This window comes from Theobroma cacao, chromosome 5 (genome assembly GCF_000208745.1).
Source record: "Theobroma cacao cultivar B97-61/B2 chromosome 5, Criollo_cocoa_genome_V2, whole genome shotgun sequence".
NCBI lineage: Eukaryota > Viridiplantae > Streptophyta > Magnoliopsida > Malvales > Malvaceae > Theobroma > Theobroma cacao.
The window spans coordinates 626,712-642,718 of NC_030854.1; the positions used below are offsets into that span (position 1 = coordinate 626,712).

At 35.2% G+C, this 16,007-nt stretch overlaps 3 protein-coding genes across 4 annotated transcripts; 1 reads left to right on the forward strand and 2 right to left on the reverse strand.

The window, feature by feature from the left end:
* LOC18597523 (transcription factor HBP-1b(c38)) lies at positions 85–1,857 on the forward strand. The gene has a single exon (XM_007026604.2). The coding sequence runs from the start codon at positions 872–874 to the stop codon at positions 1,616–1,618; it is 747 nt and encodes a 248-aa protein (XP_007026666.2). The 5' UTR covers positions 85–871; the 3' UTR covers positions 1,619–1,857.
* On the reverse strand, positions 1,901–5,774 carry LOC18597524 (acyl-coenzyme A oxidase 4, peroxisomal). Of its 2 annotated transcripts, none has more exons than XR_001928183.1 (13): positions 5,574–5,774; positions 5,197–5,301; positions 4,887–4,993; positions 4,644–4,721; positions 4,422–4,545; positions 4,209–4,282; positions 4,041–4,100; positions 3,809–3,918; positions 3,156–3,315; positions 2,891–2,967; positions 2,634–2,805; positions 2,301–2,538; positions 1,901–2,204 (listed from the first exon to the last, which is right to left on the reverse strand). XR_001928183.1 is itself a non-coding variant. In XM_018121886.1 (13 exons), the coding sequence occupies exons 1-13, from the start codon at positions 5,596–5,598 to the stop codon at positions 2,073–2,075; spliced, it is 1,317 nt and encodes a 438-aa protein (XP_017977375.1). In that variant the 5' UTR covers positions 5,599–5,771; the 3' UTR covers positions 1,901–2,072. The 2 variants fall into 2 exon arrangements, 1 of the variants encoding a protein (XP_017977375.1); XM_018121886.1 differs by having other exon boundaries at positions 2,446–2,538; positions 5,574–5,771.
* LOC18597525 (lysine--tRNA ligase) lies at positions 11,933–15,768 on the reverse strand. The gene is made up of 15 exons (XM_018120870.1): positions 15,683–15,768; positions 15,468–15,600; positions 15,223–15,388; positions 15,050–15,143; positions 14,789–14,874; positions 14,520–14,638; positions 14,373–14,441; positions 14,020–14,145; positions 13,637–13,919; positions 13,331–13,427; positions 13,064–13,220; positions 12,658–12,801; positions 12,495–12,563; positions 12,255–12,398; positions 11,933–12,169 (listed from the first exon to the last, which is right to left on the reverse strand). The coding sequence occupies exons 1-15, from the start codon at positions 15,766–15,768 to the stop codon at positions 12,131–12,133; spliced, it is 1,812 nt and encodes a 603-aa protein (XP_017976359.1). The 3' UTR covers positions 11,933–12,130.

Sequence of the window (16,007 nt, forward strand, 5' to 3'; positions counted from 1 at the left end):
TTTTAAAATTAAAATTAAAAATGTAGAAAAGGTCTCGAAATTTAGTATGCATTTAGCAACTTAAGATCATATCATACTATCAAGGATGACTTGGATTACCATCAAAGCTAACCCGAGCAAACTCCTGCCTTGGTTTTTTTCATATGAGAGTAATGGGTTGGCATCTACGTCTTACTTGGCTTCATCATGTTCCTCCACTTTGCAGCTTCAAGAAACGTGGCTTATTCTTGTTAAAACAACTGGAAGGCAGCATCAGCCAAACCCACCCACTTACCCATCAAAAACAAAAAAATAATCCTTGGCTTTCCCCGCCATGGCTGTGAAGCAGCACTTTCCTTGAATTCTAATTCCCGCATGTGCAAAACGTGCTGCCTAGAACATACTCGCTTGACGACAAAACTCACCGCATGCACGTTGTCTCGACCAAACACTCATCAATCTCGCCTGTGCCTCCCCTTTCGCCCTCTCATTTTGTCTGTTGGGTCGGTGGCCTTTTTACACCAAAGATTACAGCTATTCATCCCCCCCTACTCCCCTTCTCTTGCAAACTTCAAGGCAGTGCCTGCCCCTCTATTTCTGTCTATCTCACGCCATATATGCACACGTCTCCCATGAACTTCTGCTTGAAGCACCTCAGATCTCTCTCTCTCTCTCTCTCTCTTGAAACCCTGAAGCATTTCCAGGCTCAAGGAAAAAATTACTTTCCCACCAAGCAAGAAAAACTCTGATCAACTTCAGTCCTACAACCACCTTGCAGAATCCCCCTGCTATAAAAAGCACAGTTTGCTTTACTCTTTTTCACACCCATCACTCTTCTGATCTTCTCGTCTGTTAATATTTCTTTCCCTTTTTGTTGCTTGCTTGCCCTGGTATGACTCCGGGAGGAAGCAGCACCAGCACGAACCACAATGCTGGCTCCTTCGATGCATTCTTCCAGGTTTGGCTCGAACGCCAAGAGCAATACCTCGACGAGCTTCTCTCTGTTCAACAGCGTAGCCATGAAGCCCGGGAAGATGATCTCAAGGACCTTATTACCCGAGTACTCTCCCACCACCAACAGTACTATGAAGAAAAATCTCGCGTAGCCCACCGCAACATTTTCCTTGTTTTCTCTCCAACATGGCTCTCTTCCTTCGAGCGTGCCTCGCTTTGGATAGCTGGTTTCAAGCCCGGGTTTGCGTTGAAGCTTGTTTCCAATTCCGTGCAAGACCTGTCTCAAGAGCAAAGCGAAAGGATAAAGAGGCTGATGGCGGAGACAAGGGTTGAAGAGAGGGTGCTTAATGACGAGTTGGCGAGGGTTCAAGAGAGCATTGCGGCTCCGCCTTTGCTTGAGATAGCCAGGAAACGAGCACGACTGATGAATGCGGAGATTGCAGGGGAGCAAGCAGCACTGGCCTCCTTGAGGAAGGCAGTGGAGGAAGTGGTGGCGGCCGCTGATTTGTTGAGGATGACCACGGCCATGAGGGTGGTGGAGATATTGAACCCGGTACAGAATGTGAATTTCCTGACAGCCGCGACGCAGCTGTTGGTCAAGCTGAGGAACTGGGGGTTGCAAAAAGATGGCGAGAGAAAGGAACGAACCAGTGAACCCCGGACAGTGTGTCATATAGGTAGGTAAGACTATACGGTACAGATAGCTGGCAGTAATATCTTTGTATTTGTTTAGGGGATTTTTGACAACTCGAAAGTCTTAAAGGGCAACGGATCAGGGTCCAGGAAAGTCTCCGCCGGAGCTAAGTTCGTCGATTGTCCGGCCGGTTGATGACCTGACATCTACCCTTAATCTCGCCTTCGTCGTTGTTTGCTTATTTACGTGCCCAAGTAATTAATTATGGTGCGGTCTTTTTTGTATTTTAATGGAGACTAAGATAACATAAGTTACGACAAAAAGAGCACAAAAGAATAAAAAGGCTGATTTACGTGAGCATTAAGCAAGCAATGGCAGAAATATTTGCACTATTTCTTTTATTATTACAATTGTGCAAAGGCACTGAACTTATTTAACTTTCTGTGAGAAGTTTATCGACTTTGTTTTAGACCTTATACAGAGTCCAGGAAGGAGGTTTACACGATCAAAGGCGGCTGCGCTGGCTCAGTGCGGCTGGCTTAAAACTGGCAAAACCAGTAATTTCCCTACCAGTGACCAAGCTGTTGATGTCATAAGTGCCTTCATATGTATAAATGGGCTCCAAATCACAGAATGCCTGCATGGTGACAAAAGAAAGAAAACTCAAGATGTTTGTAGAACAACTTCTTTCTTCAAAAACAAAGGCAGATTGTGTTAATACTCCATAACTCACTGAAAGCATAGACTATTGGGTTCTCTGGTTTGGATTATGTTCCCAAGTTGCATTCTGGTCTAACCTAGAGCTAATCCAATATGTTACTATTTAGCAGGAAGAAGTGAGAAAGTGATTTTTGTGTTGAAAGCAGAGAATGGAAAACCTTTGCAACAAGAAAATCAGCCAAGATTCCGTTGCCGCCGAGTAACTCCCGCCCGAGAGAGACTGTTTCTCTTGCCTTCAAGGTAATCCATGACTGAAGATCATAAAAGTTTGTTATGGCTAAGAAGTTCAAAAATAAAACCTTGTTATGAAATCACGGGCTTCTATGTCTCGAGAATGTTTGTATACCTTTCCCAAGCTGGCTTGACCGGGAGTCATTTTACCCCCCTCATACAATTTGCAAAGGCGCCAACCAACTAGGGTCATTGCTTGAACATTACCTAGCATGAGAGCAAGTTTCTGCTGGTTAATTTGGAAGGCTGCCAATGGTGCTCCGAACTGTTTCCTCTCCTTCAGATACCTACATCATAGCAAATGCAGAGCAGGTCATCTTGAAAGCTTGAAATGTCATCACTCAAATTGGAGAACAGCACCCATTGCAATACCTCTGACACATGTCATAGACACCCATCGATATGCCAATAGGCTGCCATGCAACCATTACTCGCGAAACAGCCAGTACCTGCTTTTCCGTGGTGGCAATTCATAATTGATTAAAATAAATGCATAAGATACAGCAGGATCTACTAAGAGTTGTCACTGTAAAATGAATGGTGAAATTCTATAGAGTGACCGGATATAAACAACCAAATAGCAAGAAGAAAGATTGAGATGAGATATCATTATTTGAGGGAGGTAATTAGAACGAACCTTGCTTGTATCCTGAAAAGAGTTTACACCGGGTAACCTGTCCTCATCAGGAACAAAGACTTTCTTTAAAAGAATATCTCCATTTTGAACAATTCTCAACCCAATCTTGTTTGCAATTTTTGTAGCTGTCAATCCAGGGGAATCCTTCTTAACTAGATATCTGAAACAGAAAGCAGAAGCATTCCATGTTTTAAGGAAAACGAGCATGCATTGAAATCTAACCACCTTTTGATTTGCAATCTCATTGCTTCTCTCTTGGGTTACAATTTCCATAAACTTGGGCAATTATGGCTCATGCCCATGGTGGTCTTTAGGTTTGCAACCAGTGGTAGTTCCATCTTTGTTTTTCAACCTAGCGATTAGTAAACTCAACACGGACCGAAGGTCCTGAATATATGACTTACCATTTTTAAAAACTTATTCCTAGGTTTCAACAATTCTACTTCTTCAAGATCATTAGGTCCTATATGGTGGTTTAAAACAAAAATTCTTAACGGAATTATTAGTCTTCGGTTCTCATTCTATGTTTGATAATGCTAATACTTTTTCAGTTTTGGTGAACATACAAGCATGTTTATCTTTAGGCTTAGATGGATTCTTTTGTGTGTAAGAACAAATGCTAAATCCTATGTCTTATACGCTATTTCACTTACCCGTTTATCTGATTGGTTGTGGTATTCCTGGCAAAAATAACCAACACATCTGCAAAAGTACTGTTCCCTATCCATCGCTTTTGTCCCTCAAGCATCCAACCTCCCTTTACCTGAATGTTTGAGATGACAGCAAACATGATACAACAGAAAATTTAGACTGTTGAGCAGTGTTTGTAATCAGCTATTCTTAAAGAAGACAAGTGAAGGCAAATATACAAGGTTGAGGGTGGACCTTTGTTGCCGTTGTCTTCAGAGCACTAGCATCACTTCCATAGTCAGGCTCAGTCAAAGCCTAAATATAATATTAGAGTTATCACTAATTTCAAAATTCCTTCAATTATAGCTGAAAAAAGATACAAGAAGACCTCCGAAGATTCTAATGCTAAAAAGAAAAACCTACCCAACAAGCTATAGTTTTGAGTTGTGCCAAAGAAGGTAAATACTTCTGCTTCTGTTCCTCTGATCCGCATAATGCTATTCTTGATGGTCCAGACAAGGTATTGAAAGGTCCAAATTCATGGTTTATCTTTTTTTTAAAGAATAATTAATCAAAAGAAAAATGATGCCAAAAATTCATAGGAAAAGAAAATCAAAAGTTGTTTATAGATCTCACCAATAGTAAGCATGGCTAGAGATGAATGAACCAAGATAAAAGTTGAGCAGCTTGCATCAACTCTAGCGACCTCTGCAGTAGATATAGCACTTCCAGTGATGGAAAGACCAGGGCATCCATAACCCTGCAAGTCAGATGTAAACCAAAACATCATACCGACTTGATTTCCACATCAAGAAAGAAAGAAATAAGTTAAAAACCGAAAAACTATGTAGGAAGTACCTTGATAGTACCACCAGCAATACGAAGAGCAGCAAGTTTTGGAACAATTTGGAATGGAAACTCCGCTTTCTCCCAATACTGAGAGAAAAATCACAAATCAGTGACTTTCTTCGTGAATATATATAGGTAAAAAAAAAAGCTATTAAACCCCAAAAATCACAGCATTTAGCGGTCATCTACTTAAAACCAATTCATCTATCCATGTTGTGAGAAAAATTCATGAACAACATTAAGATAGAGTACCTCTGTCATCACAGGAGCTACTTCTTTTTCCATACACTCTCTTACTTTCTTACGGATCGCCTGCTCCTCAGGACTCAATAGATCATCAAATTGATAATAGTCGGAAGCTGTAAATTTGAGCAAAATACGCATTTATATATAAGCAGAAATTATCAAGATTTCTCATTCAATAACAAAAAGAACAATTATCAAAACCGATCAAATCATACACTAATCCAGAACAATTATCAACAAGTTCCAGATGCATAAATGGAAGCTATACAAATATCACCCAGAGCTAAAAACAGAGAACAATGATCGAAATTCTTACCAGGAGGAGGAAAAGTAGATGCGGGAGTTGCTTGAGGGAATGCAACCGAAACATCCAAGGGTGGTAAGTTGAAATAAGAACTCTTGGCACTTTTGTCAGTTTCATCTGTCAGACATCAAACCCAACAAACCAAACAACACAGGAATCATAAAAGCACGATCACTTAGCAGATGTCATAGGTAAAAAAACAGCAAATGAAAATTACATATTGACCCAGATATAATATGTAAAGCGCCAAACTTTTTAGAGAAAAAAAAAAACCCAGAATTTGCTTAAACAACTACTAACAGCTTGATTAAGTCAAATTGGCAACACGAATTCAGTGTTCCATATTATTTAACAGCCAAATTAAGACCAAACGACGAGAAAGGACGAACCTCGAAACTTAGAGAGAAGGGCCATGGTGATGGAAAGGAGAGGTTTTTTCTCTCGGTTTTTGGATAAAATAGAAAGTGACAGATCCACAGCTGGAGGAAGATAGAGTTGGCACGCAAGTTTAGGCTGTTTTGCTTCTGCTTTGAGACAAAACAAAAAACCAAGGCAGGAACTGACAGTGTCGAACGGTGGGCGTCAAACCTTAGTAATCACAGTTTGGGCTCCTAAATTCCTTTATTAAATGCTATACTTAAAGAGCTAAACTTCGACATTAATCTCATCTAATAAAGTTATTAAATATTTTAATTTTAAAAATTAGTTCACATTCAAAGAATGCTTTTCTAAATTTATTAAAAAAATTTAAAAAATAAAAATTATGCAAGATGAATTATTAAAAGAAATACAAAATATTATGCAAAAAAAATACTCGTGATAGATAAATTATTAAAAAAAATACCTTAATTTCAATAAGTAAATTATCATAATATTTTAATTTACAATTTAGATGGATTTTAAAGATATTTTAATTAAAGATATAATTTTTTTAAAAAATAAATTTTATTCATGGAGATTAATTGAAGAAAAAGGATAAATTGTTTGGTGAAAAAATTAAAATATAAATTGAATATAGTATCATATCCAATCAAATATCGACAAGTGTTTGCATGTTTTTAATTGTTAATGTATCATATCAATAAAAAAAATGTTTGGTACAATTTTCATTTAATTTTTAACGTAACAGAATAATAAAATACCTAACATGTCAAATTGCTATGTTTGTTATGAATAAATATGTGAATGTCCATTATATTATAACTCAATAAATGCAAAACAAGTCAACTAATCTAAAAGGCAAAATACAATGAATGTAATATGATTTGAACTCTTAGATAGAATTAGATTAGGTCTATGATTGAAGCGGTTGTTAGCTTATAAATAGACCTCTTCACTTCATTTGTAAATATACAATTCAATAAGATCTATTTTCTCCCCCTAAACATTTTCTTTTTTCTCTTTAATTATTCTTTCAAGTTATCTTTATTTGTTCTTTTAAGATTTATTTCATAACACGTTATCAGCACGATTCTCTGATCTCTCAAGTTTTAGAATTATTTTGTTCGCATCATCTTCAAGCTTCAAAAGGATTTCAACGATTCGGTTTTGATTTATANTTTGGTTTTAATAAATCAGGTAAGTGACTTGATATCTCTTCGATGTCATCATTCTTGAAAATTAACTTAAATGTAAATTTTACTATCATATAGTATATATTAAATTCTGTCACTTGATTGGAAAGTGAATTTGCTATTATATAACTATTAATGAAAAATCATAATGTCCATTCCCTGAAGTGAATGTGACAAACGAGTTACTAATAAAAAAAATTATAAATTTGTCCATTCCCTGAAGTGAATGCGACATCATTTAATAATTATGGTCATGGTCATGAATCTATCTTCATAAATCCATCTATTCCCTGAAGTGAATGCCACATCATTTAATAATTATGATCATGTATATGGAAGAAGTGGATAATAATTTTACCATTAGAAGTGGATGGATAATTTTACCATTAGAAGTAGATGGATAATTTCAACCCACCAGAAGTGGATGGATAATTTCAACCCACTAGATGTGGATAAATACTTTCAACCCACTAGAAGTGGATGAATAATGAAAATACAAAAATAGAGTAAAGAAAAAAAAAGGAAGAATATAGAAAACATATTGTCATTGATGTGGCATGAAAGACCATTAGTTACGTACTTGTTGTACATCTTGAATTGTATCAAGCATCACCGAAAACTATAACATCTTGCGATGATTTTAATTATAGACAAGATGATATAGCACATCAAGATATTTATCCATCTTGAAAAAGGACTTGATTATATGATTGGTAACGAAAATATTCATGGTTGATTTTCTTGTCCTGTAGAAGGAATTGATCATTTAATTAGTAATGGGAATATCCGATAATGAACTTAATAGTAATTGGTATGTTTTAGTATAATTATATTATGAAGATATTTTAATATGTTCTTATTATATTTAAAGGATATGTTCTTATTATGTGTTTTAATTATATATTTAATGTTATTTCATTTTAACTTCTAAATTGCTTATTGTATATATGTTCTTATTTAATGTTAGTTCCTCTATTACTTATAAATATGGATATTCATATTGTTGGATCCAAGATCTATGATGTAAATATATGTTTAGCAGACATTACTATAACACACACTATATTTAAAGATAAGAAATTTTTTTTCCTACTTAACAAAAAAAAATCAATATCAATTCAATAACTGATAGTACAAAATTAATTGAAGACTCCAGAAGAGCTAATATTTTACTACCTGGAGGAATAAAGTAATAGAGGATGTATTATTTTCTATTAAGTCTCAAAGAAGTTTATTAAGATATTTGTTTGAATAGATCATATTGAGACAACGAATGAATGAGACACTTAATACCTCTATATTGCAATTATCTCAAATAGAAAGTGTGTGTTGAAAAAAAATTACTCGCTTTGTTCTCAGAATTAAACTATACAAATATTAGAATAATTGAAACTCATAGTAAACCAGAAGTTTACTAATGATGTTGATGTTTGGCATGACCGGTTGGACCATCCTGGATCAATAATGATGCAAAAAAAATGATTGAAAATTTATATGATCATTCGTTGAAAAATCAGAAGATTTTTTAATCTAATGAATTTTATGTGCTGCTTACTCTAAAGGTAAATAAATTATAAAGCTAACACCAGCTAAAATTGGGACTGAATTTCCTACGTTTTTTAATAATATTCAAGGTTATATGTGGATTGATACATTCACCATGTGAACCATTTAGATATTTTACAGTTTTAATCGATGCATCGACTAGATGGTCACATGGGTGCTTATTATAGCTTGCAATTTGACATTTACAACCATTCATTTGCAAGCACATTTTCTTGGTTATGTAATTAAGATTATTTGTCTTGACAATGCTGGTGGATTTATATCTCAAGCCTTTAATATTGCATATTAATTGGAATAACTATTGAACAGGCTGTTGCTTATGCTTATACACAAATGGTTTAGCAAAATTATTTATTAAATGCTTCCAACTGATTGCAAGCTTATGAAATTCAAACTCCCAATGTTAACTTGGGGGCATGCCATTTTGGATGCAGCAGCATTTGTATGCATCAGGCCAAACGAGTTATTATAAATTCTCCCTATACAATTGGTTTATGGTTAGGAACCAAATATTTCTCATCTAAGAATTCTTTGGATGTGCGGTATATGTTTCAATTGCTCCACCACAACGCATAGAGATAGGTCCTCAAAGGAGGTTAGGAATATATATTGGATACAAATCTCCATTTGTAATTAAATATTTAGAACTATCGATAGAAGATTTATTCATGACAAAGTTTGTCAATTGTTTTTTTGATGAAACATTTTTTTCAATATTAAGGGGAGAAAATAAGCAACTGAAAGAGGAAATTTCTTATAGTGAATTAATTATTTAGTTTTGATCCTTGCACAAAGCAATATGAACTTGAAGTTCAAAAGATAATTATTTTGCAAAATATAGTAAATCAGTTGTCAGACGTATTTACTAACCTAAAAGAAATAACTAAATCTTATATACCAGTTGCAAATGCTCTTATTAGCATTGATATCCTTGTAGGACAAGACACGTCAGAAGCATGGAAATCAATCGGTTCCAAAGATAAAATCCTAGAAAAAGAAAAGGAGCAAATATTTAAGATGGTCAGAAAGAGGAAGTATAAACTTTAAAAGAGACCCCTGACATAATTAAGAAAATTTCAGAAAAAATTCAAATATCTGAAATCATTGAAAATGAAGAGATCTCAATCAATTATGTCATAATGAGAAAAGATGGAACCGGTAAATAAACGTCGACGATATTTTGTATATAATATAGAGCTCAATATTATGAAAGAAAAACGAGGATCTTGAATTTATATAAATTATTAGCCAATGTGAAAAGACGCAATCAAAGTGAAATTGAATTTAATTGAAAAAACGTGAAGTTTTTAGACATGTAGTTCGTACATCAAAAGATGTAAAACTAATGAGATATAAATAGGTATTTGTGCGAATACGAAATGAGAAAAATGAGATTATGAGATATAAAGCACGGCTTATCGCACAATGTTTTACTCAAAGATCTAATATTAAATATGAAAAGAGATATTTTTTGTGGTGGGCATAATTTCAATTCTATATTAACTAGTCTAACAATAAATGAGAAAATGAAAATGCGTCTAAGGAGTGTAGTTACAGTCTATTTATATGGCTCATTTGATATCGATATCTATATGAAAATCCCTGAAGGATTTAAGTTGCTTGAAGCACAAAATTTGAAATCCGAAGAGATTTCGTCGATCAAATTAAATAAATCTTTATATGGATTAAAGCAATCCAGACACATGTGGTATAATCGCTTTAGTGCAAATTTGTTGAAAGAAGGCTATAGTAATAATCCTATACGCCTATGTATTTTATAAAAGGGGTTTATATATGAATTTATTATAATTGTTGTTTATGTTGATGACTTGAATATTATTGGAACTCCTGAAGAGTTATCAAAAGCCGTGGATTACTTAAAGAGAGAATTTGAGATGAAAGATCTTAGAAAAACAAAGTTTTGTTTGAGTATTTAGATTAAACACTTGACAAATAAAATATTTGTCCATTAATCTAATTTTATAGCAAAAAGTGCTAAAACGATTTTATATGGAGAAAGCATATCTATTGAGTTCACAAATAGTTGTAAGGTTATGAGATGTAAAAAAAGACTTTTTTGACCTCGTGAGGATAATGAAGAATTTCTTGATCCTGAAGTACCATGTCTTATTGCAATTGGAGTACTAATGTATCTTGTTAGCAATACATGACTTGATATATCAATTGCTGAGAATTTATTAGCAAGATATAGTTCTTCTCCAACTCGAAAACATTGGAATGAAATTAAACATATACTTTGATATCTCCAAGGAACAATGGATATGACTTATATAATTCAAATGCATCAAAATAAATTTTAATTAGTTATGCAGATGCAGAATATTCATCTGATCCACATAAAGCTCGATCCCAGACATGTTATTTGTTCACATATGGAGGTATGTCTATTTTATGACATTTTATAAAACAAACTATAGTTGCTACTTCTTCTAGCCATGCAGAAATTTTAGTAATTAATGAGCAAGTCATGAATGTGTCTGGTTAAGGTCTGTAACATAACATATTCGAGAAATGTGTGGCATGTCAATCAAGAAGAAAATTTCAACAATATTATATGAGAATAATACTGCTTGCATAGCACAGTTAAAGGAAAGATATATTAAAAGNATACTGCTTGCATAGCACAGCTAAAGGCATGATATATTAAAAGCGATCGAACAAAACACATAGTTCACCAAAAATTCTTCTTCACTCATGATCTTCAAGAAAATGTGATATTAGTGTTCAATAAATTCAGTCAAGTAACAATCTAACGGATTTGTTCACCAAAGCCCTTCTTATTGCAACATTTGAAAAGTTGGAATGCATCATTTCAAAGATCTCTATATTGCAGTCATCAGTAGAGTAAAATACGCACTGTACTCTTTTTCTTCATCAAGGTTTTTCCCACTGGGTTTTTCTTGATAAGGTTTTTAATAAGGCAGTAATTTAAAAGCGTATTCTTGAAAAGAATTATGTACTATTTTTTCTTCACTCGGATTTTTTCCCATGAGGTTTTTTCTTTGTAAGATTTTAACAAGGTATATTCTTAATACAATGGACATTCAAGGGGAGTGTTATGAATAAATATGTGAATGCCCATTATATTATAACCCCAGAAGTACAGACCAAGTCAAACAGCCTAAAAGGCAAGATACATGGAATGTAATATGATTTGAACTCTTAAATATAATTAGATTAGGACTATGATTCAATGGATTGTTAGCTTATAAATAGACCCCTTCACTTTATTTGTAAATATACAATTCAATAAGATCTCTTTTCTCCCCTAAACACTTTCTTTCTTCTCTTTAATTATTCTTTCAAGTTATCTTTATTTGTTCTTTTAAGATTTATTTTATAACAATGTTTAATATATATGTATAATCGGGGTTAAGAGCGTTAGGGTATTTTATAATATTTGAAAATTAATATAATTAGGTTTGAGTAACAAATATTTTAAGGGTAATATCATAAATTTATCTAAACTTAGAGCAGATATTAAAATTTTATTTAAATCTATTCCATAATTAAATATAAGATATCCGAACTCTATATTATTGAATCAAATATTATAGATATTTGTAGAAAATCAACTCGGCCCCGTTTACAGCCTTAACTGTTTAATAACAACCATATTATTTTAACATATGATATTTATCTCCAATTAGCCAAAGAGGATTGGCCAATTAGTGACAGACAACAACATATACAGCAATCTGCCAAGTGATTAAAGTGAAATATTCTGTCTGGTTTCAATATAAGGGTCGCCATTATAACTTGTAAGAATAAGAATTAAGAGGGTTCTAATCCTGAGGCTTCATGGCGGGAAACAGGAGAACTTCCTGCAAAAAAAAAAACATAAAGACTTGTTACATTGAGTTCCAAGTCCAACTATGTATTTCTTGTTCCCTTTTGAAGGCCCCTGACCTTAGCATTTGGTGAATCTGTAAGCAACATTGCTAGCCGATCAATCCCCATTCCCAGTCCAGCAGTTGGGGGCAGTCCATACTCCAAAGCAGTGCAGAATGATTCATCCAAAACCATTGCTTCATCATCACCCGATTGTCTATCCTGAAAGAAGTAAAAGTTATGTTAGGTAGATCTAATCCTTAGCTTGTTGCTGCAACCTATGGTTGCATCGGAGCTGCAGAGATAGAGAGCTGCTACCTTCAGCTGCTCAGCAAATCTCTGGCGCTGCACTTCAGGATCATTCAGTTCGGTATATGCATTGCATAGCTGCAAATGAGAACAGGATTGATTGGTAAAAATAGTAGTCAATAGCATGAACTAAGCAGAAAAAAAAAAAATCTATGTACCACTTGGAATGTACCTCTCGCTTGTTGACAAATAATTCAAAGCGCTCGGTTAATCCTGGTTTTGATCTGTGCCACTTTGCCAGTGGACTCATGGTCTCAGGATGGTTGATAATGAAAGTAGGATTTATGCAAGTTTCTTCAAGAAAATGGCCTACAAGCTGCTATTAAAAGACATTCAGTGCATTGCGTTCATCGAATTCAGGTAAGGGTGCATCTCAAGTTATTGAAATTGATCACAGGAAATATGAAGAAAGAATAAAGGTATCAAGATATCAACATTTCGTATGTATTCCAATGTCCAGAGTCAGATATGGAGCATCAACATGCATCATATGGATGTGACATTGTTAACATGAATCCAGTTTGCATTGCATCATATAGATAGATGGTGATTGTTGGTCAACTAGGGAACGAAGTGACCTTGTCTAACAACCGGGTTGTGGTGTGCGGAGGAGGGCATTTGACATCAAATCTTTCACAAGCTTCCAACAAATACCAATTGGCAGGTTCACTGGAAAGGTCCTTGGGTATGCTGAGGTTTGCTCTAGATTCCAACTCCTCTATCAGATCCATCCTTCTACAGAAGTTAGGGAAACAATAACCATTAGACCCTTCAAAGCACAAAGCAGTATCTGACAGAATAGTTATACTGATAACCTAACTGATGTTACATACTAGTACTTGTACCTAAAAGGTGGAGTAAAATCGATTTCTATAGGTTCGCTGTCGAAGCCATTACCATGGTACTTTATTTTATAGCTCCCTGTCAGCTCCTTCACCATACCTGCAAGTTTTAAAATGTTGCAAAATCGTTCACTGTCTGGCATGCCTAATAGATATGTTATGCACAAAATCGAACAGAAAAGTTACAGTTGCATCAGTGCTCAAAGTGAATCAAGATGGCTATAGTAAATTCCCGGTCAAGTTAAATAAGAGTGCTAGGGTGTTAATTTGAAATAAAACAAGTTGGATTAAATGCTTTTGGAAGCTTACCTGATAACAACTTCTCTGTTAGGTCCATCAAGTCATTATAATCTGCATAGGCCATGTAAAATTCACACATTGTGAATTCTGGAAGATGAGTTAGATCCATTCCCTCATTCCTAAATACTTTCCCAATCTCATAAACACGATCAAGCCCACCGATAACCAGTTTCTTGAGGTACAGTTCTAGAGAAATACGCATATAGAGCTTCATATCCAATTCGTTGTGATGTGTAATGAATGGCCTGGCTGCAGCTCCTCCAGCAGTCATAGTCATCACAGGAGTTTCTACCTGAGAGGGATGGATAGAATATTTATAGCAAACTAAACACCAGGGAAAGTTCAAAAGATGTTGCCAGATATTTGATCACCATGCCGGACTAGCTTCATACCTCTATGAATCCAAGATTGTCAAGGAAGTTTCTGTAGTAAGATATGATTTTGGCCCTGGTCCTGAATACTTTCTGAACCTCTGGGTTCAACATCAGGTCTAGATAACGTTGACGGTTTCGAGTTTCCTAACATTAAAGAAGTTGTTATCAACTGCACAGATGAAAGACACATGACTTGACAAATTCTTAGCAGAAGTATCTGGTGTTGGTCATTGAAAGATTAGCAAGCAAACTGACCCTTCATATTGTATAACTTGCTAGTAGCAATAAACATACTAGGGGAGTAGAGAGTAGAAGCTAATTCCGGGGCACACACGACAAGGAAAGATAAATCATAAAGCAGAATTACGTACCTGATCTCGGAGAGTGTAAGTTTCTGGATTTCTTGTCATTCCAGGGGTCCATAAATGATCAGTTGTTTTCTTCTAGAGACATGAGTATCTAGTTAGCATTAGTAAAAGAATTATAAAGAACATAAAAATTCCTTTGTGATCTTTTACCTTAGACTGTGCTTCATCACAATTGGAGGTGACTGTATGCCTTGGTAGCATGTGAAGGCATGGGGTGAGTACCGTGAATGACTTGGGAAAAATACTTAATTCCCCTCTTTGACTCTTCCCTGCAACATGCTCAGGTGCAAAGAGCTTTCAACTGACAAGTTTGGTCCAGAATACGAAACAGCATGCTGTTCCAAATGCTAATGGTAGGTTCCAATGAAAAAATTTGATAGGAAAAAGAGCAATCCTACTAAATATAGATGTAAACTAACCAGGGAAACCACTGATCCCTACAATGTCACCTCGCTTCACCCCTGAGTGGTAGTTAGAGAACTCATTTTCATCCATGTTGGAATGCCTAGCAGAATCAAGTTCAAGACAAAGGTCAATTCTCCCACAGCAAATGATGTTGGTTGAAACAGGAAGTTTCTAAGCAGCTTGATTTCAATATCAGTAACAACACCTTGAAGCTTAATAACACCTATCTAAGAGGATCACTGGCGGAATTCAAGACAGGAAAAAAGAAGATATACCTTGCATCTGTCATCACTTGAATTTTAGCACCATTTCCTTGAAGGTCATAGAAGTATAGTTTTGAAGAGGATGATCTCTTGTTCATTATTCTCCCTTAAAAGATTGTAATCATGATCAGAGTACTCACCTAAGAGACAAACATAGAAATTAAACCTACTCATACGCTGAGTACCTGCTAAGGAGATTTCAGTGCTCTCAACGTGTTCACCGATGCTCAAGCTTCCAAATTTGGCAACAAATTCAGTGATAGACATTGAAACCACAAACTTATGAGGGTATGGATTGAAACCGGATTCCTTCAGCAATGCCAAGCTTTTTATTCTGTTCCTCAGATATTGCTGCCACCAAATTTTATTTTAAGCATCTATAGGGAAGCTGAGAATTCTAGAAAAAAGTAGTGAACTTGGTGAAACCTACCGTAGGATCAATGGTATCATCGTCTGCAGCCTGTTGTCTTTGATTCTGTGATGTCCTGATTGTGCTAACCTGCCTCTTTTTCTCCTCTTCTCTGACCTGCCTCTCTCTTGCCCTCCTTTCTCTCTTAAGAGCACTAAACAGAAAGCAGAAAGGAAAAAAAAGTAGTATTAGTCACCAGAAGGTCACTGAAGAAGGCAAACAACTCAGAAATTTACACTGAAAGTAAAGCACATGAAGAGCAATACTTCTTGCTGAGAGTTTCAGATGAAGCTGGTTCAGGTTCTGAAACAAATGAATCCATTGATAACTGCTTTGTAGTTCTTTCAGTGCTGTTGCTGATGAGAGAAACGCTATATATAATTCTGTGGTGGTATATAAAATTGTCTTGCTCTATGCTTGCAAGTAGAAAACATTCTTCTAATCCTCCATTTGAGTCAACTAAATCAAAAGGTTTTCCTTTTCAGACATTTTTTCTCCCCTCCTTTTCACCATAACCAATTTAATTATAGAGAAAGGATGACTGCCTCCACTTCCTTTCCT

Bases quoted from the DNA above. Each gene is read 5' to 3' on its own strand.
- LOC18597524 (XM_018121886.1), bottom strand. From the start codon at position 5,598: ATGGCCCTTCTCTCTAAGTTTCGAG. The intron at 3,919-4,040 runs GTCCACCCTCAA...TCAAACATTCAG, and splicing joins TGAAGACAACGGCAACAAAG to GTAAAGGGAGGTTGGATGCT. The intron at 2,806-2,890 runs GTATTGCAATGG...GCTATGATGTAG, and splicing joins GTCTATGACATGTGTCAGAG to GTATCTGAAGGAGAGGAAAC.
- LOC18597523 (XM_007026604.2), top strand. From the start codon at position 872: ATGACTCCGGGAGGAAGCAGCACCAGCACGAACCACAATGCTGGCTCC.
- LOC18597525 (XM_018120870.1), bottom strand. From the start codon at position 15,768: ATGGATTCATTTGTTTCAGAACCTGAACCAGCTTCATCTGAAACTCTC. The intron at 13,428-13,636 runs GTAAGCTTCCAA...TAAAACTTGCAG, and splicing joins AACAGAGAAGTTGTTATCAG to GTATGGTGAAGGAGCTGACA. The intron at 12,170-12,254 runs GTCAGGGGCCTT...TTTTTTTTGCAG, and splicing joins CAGATTCACCAAATGCTAAG to GAAGTTCTCCTGTTTCCCGC.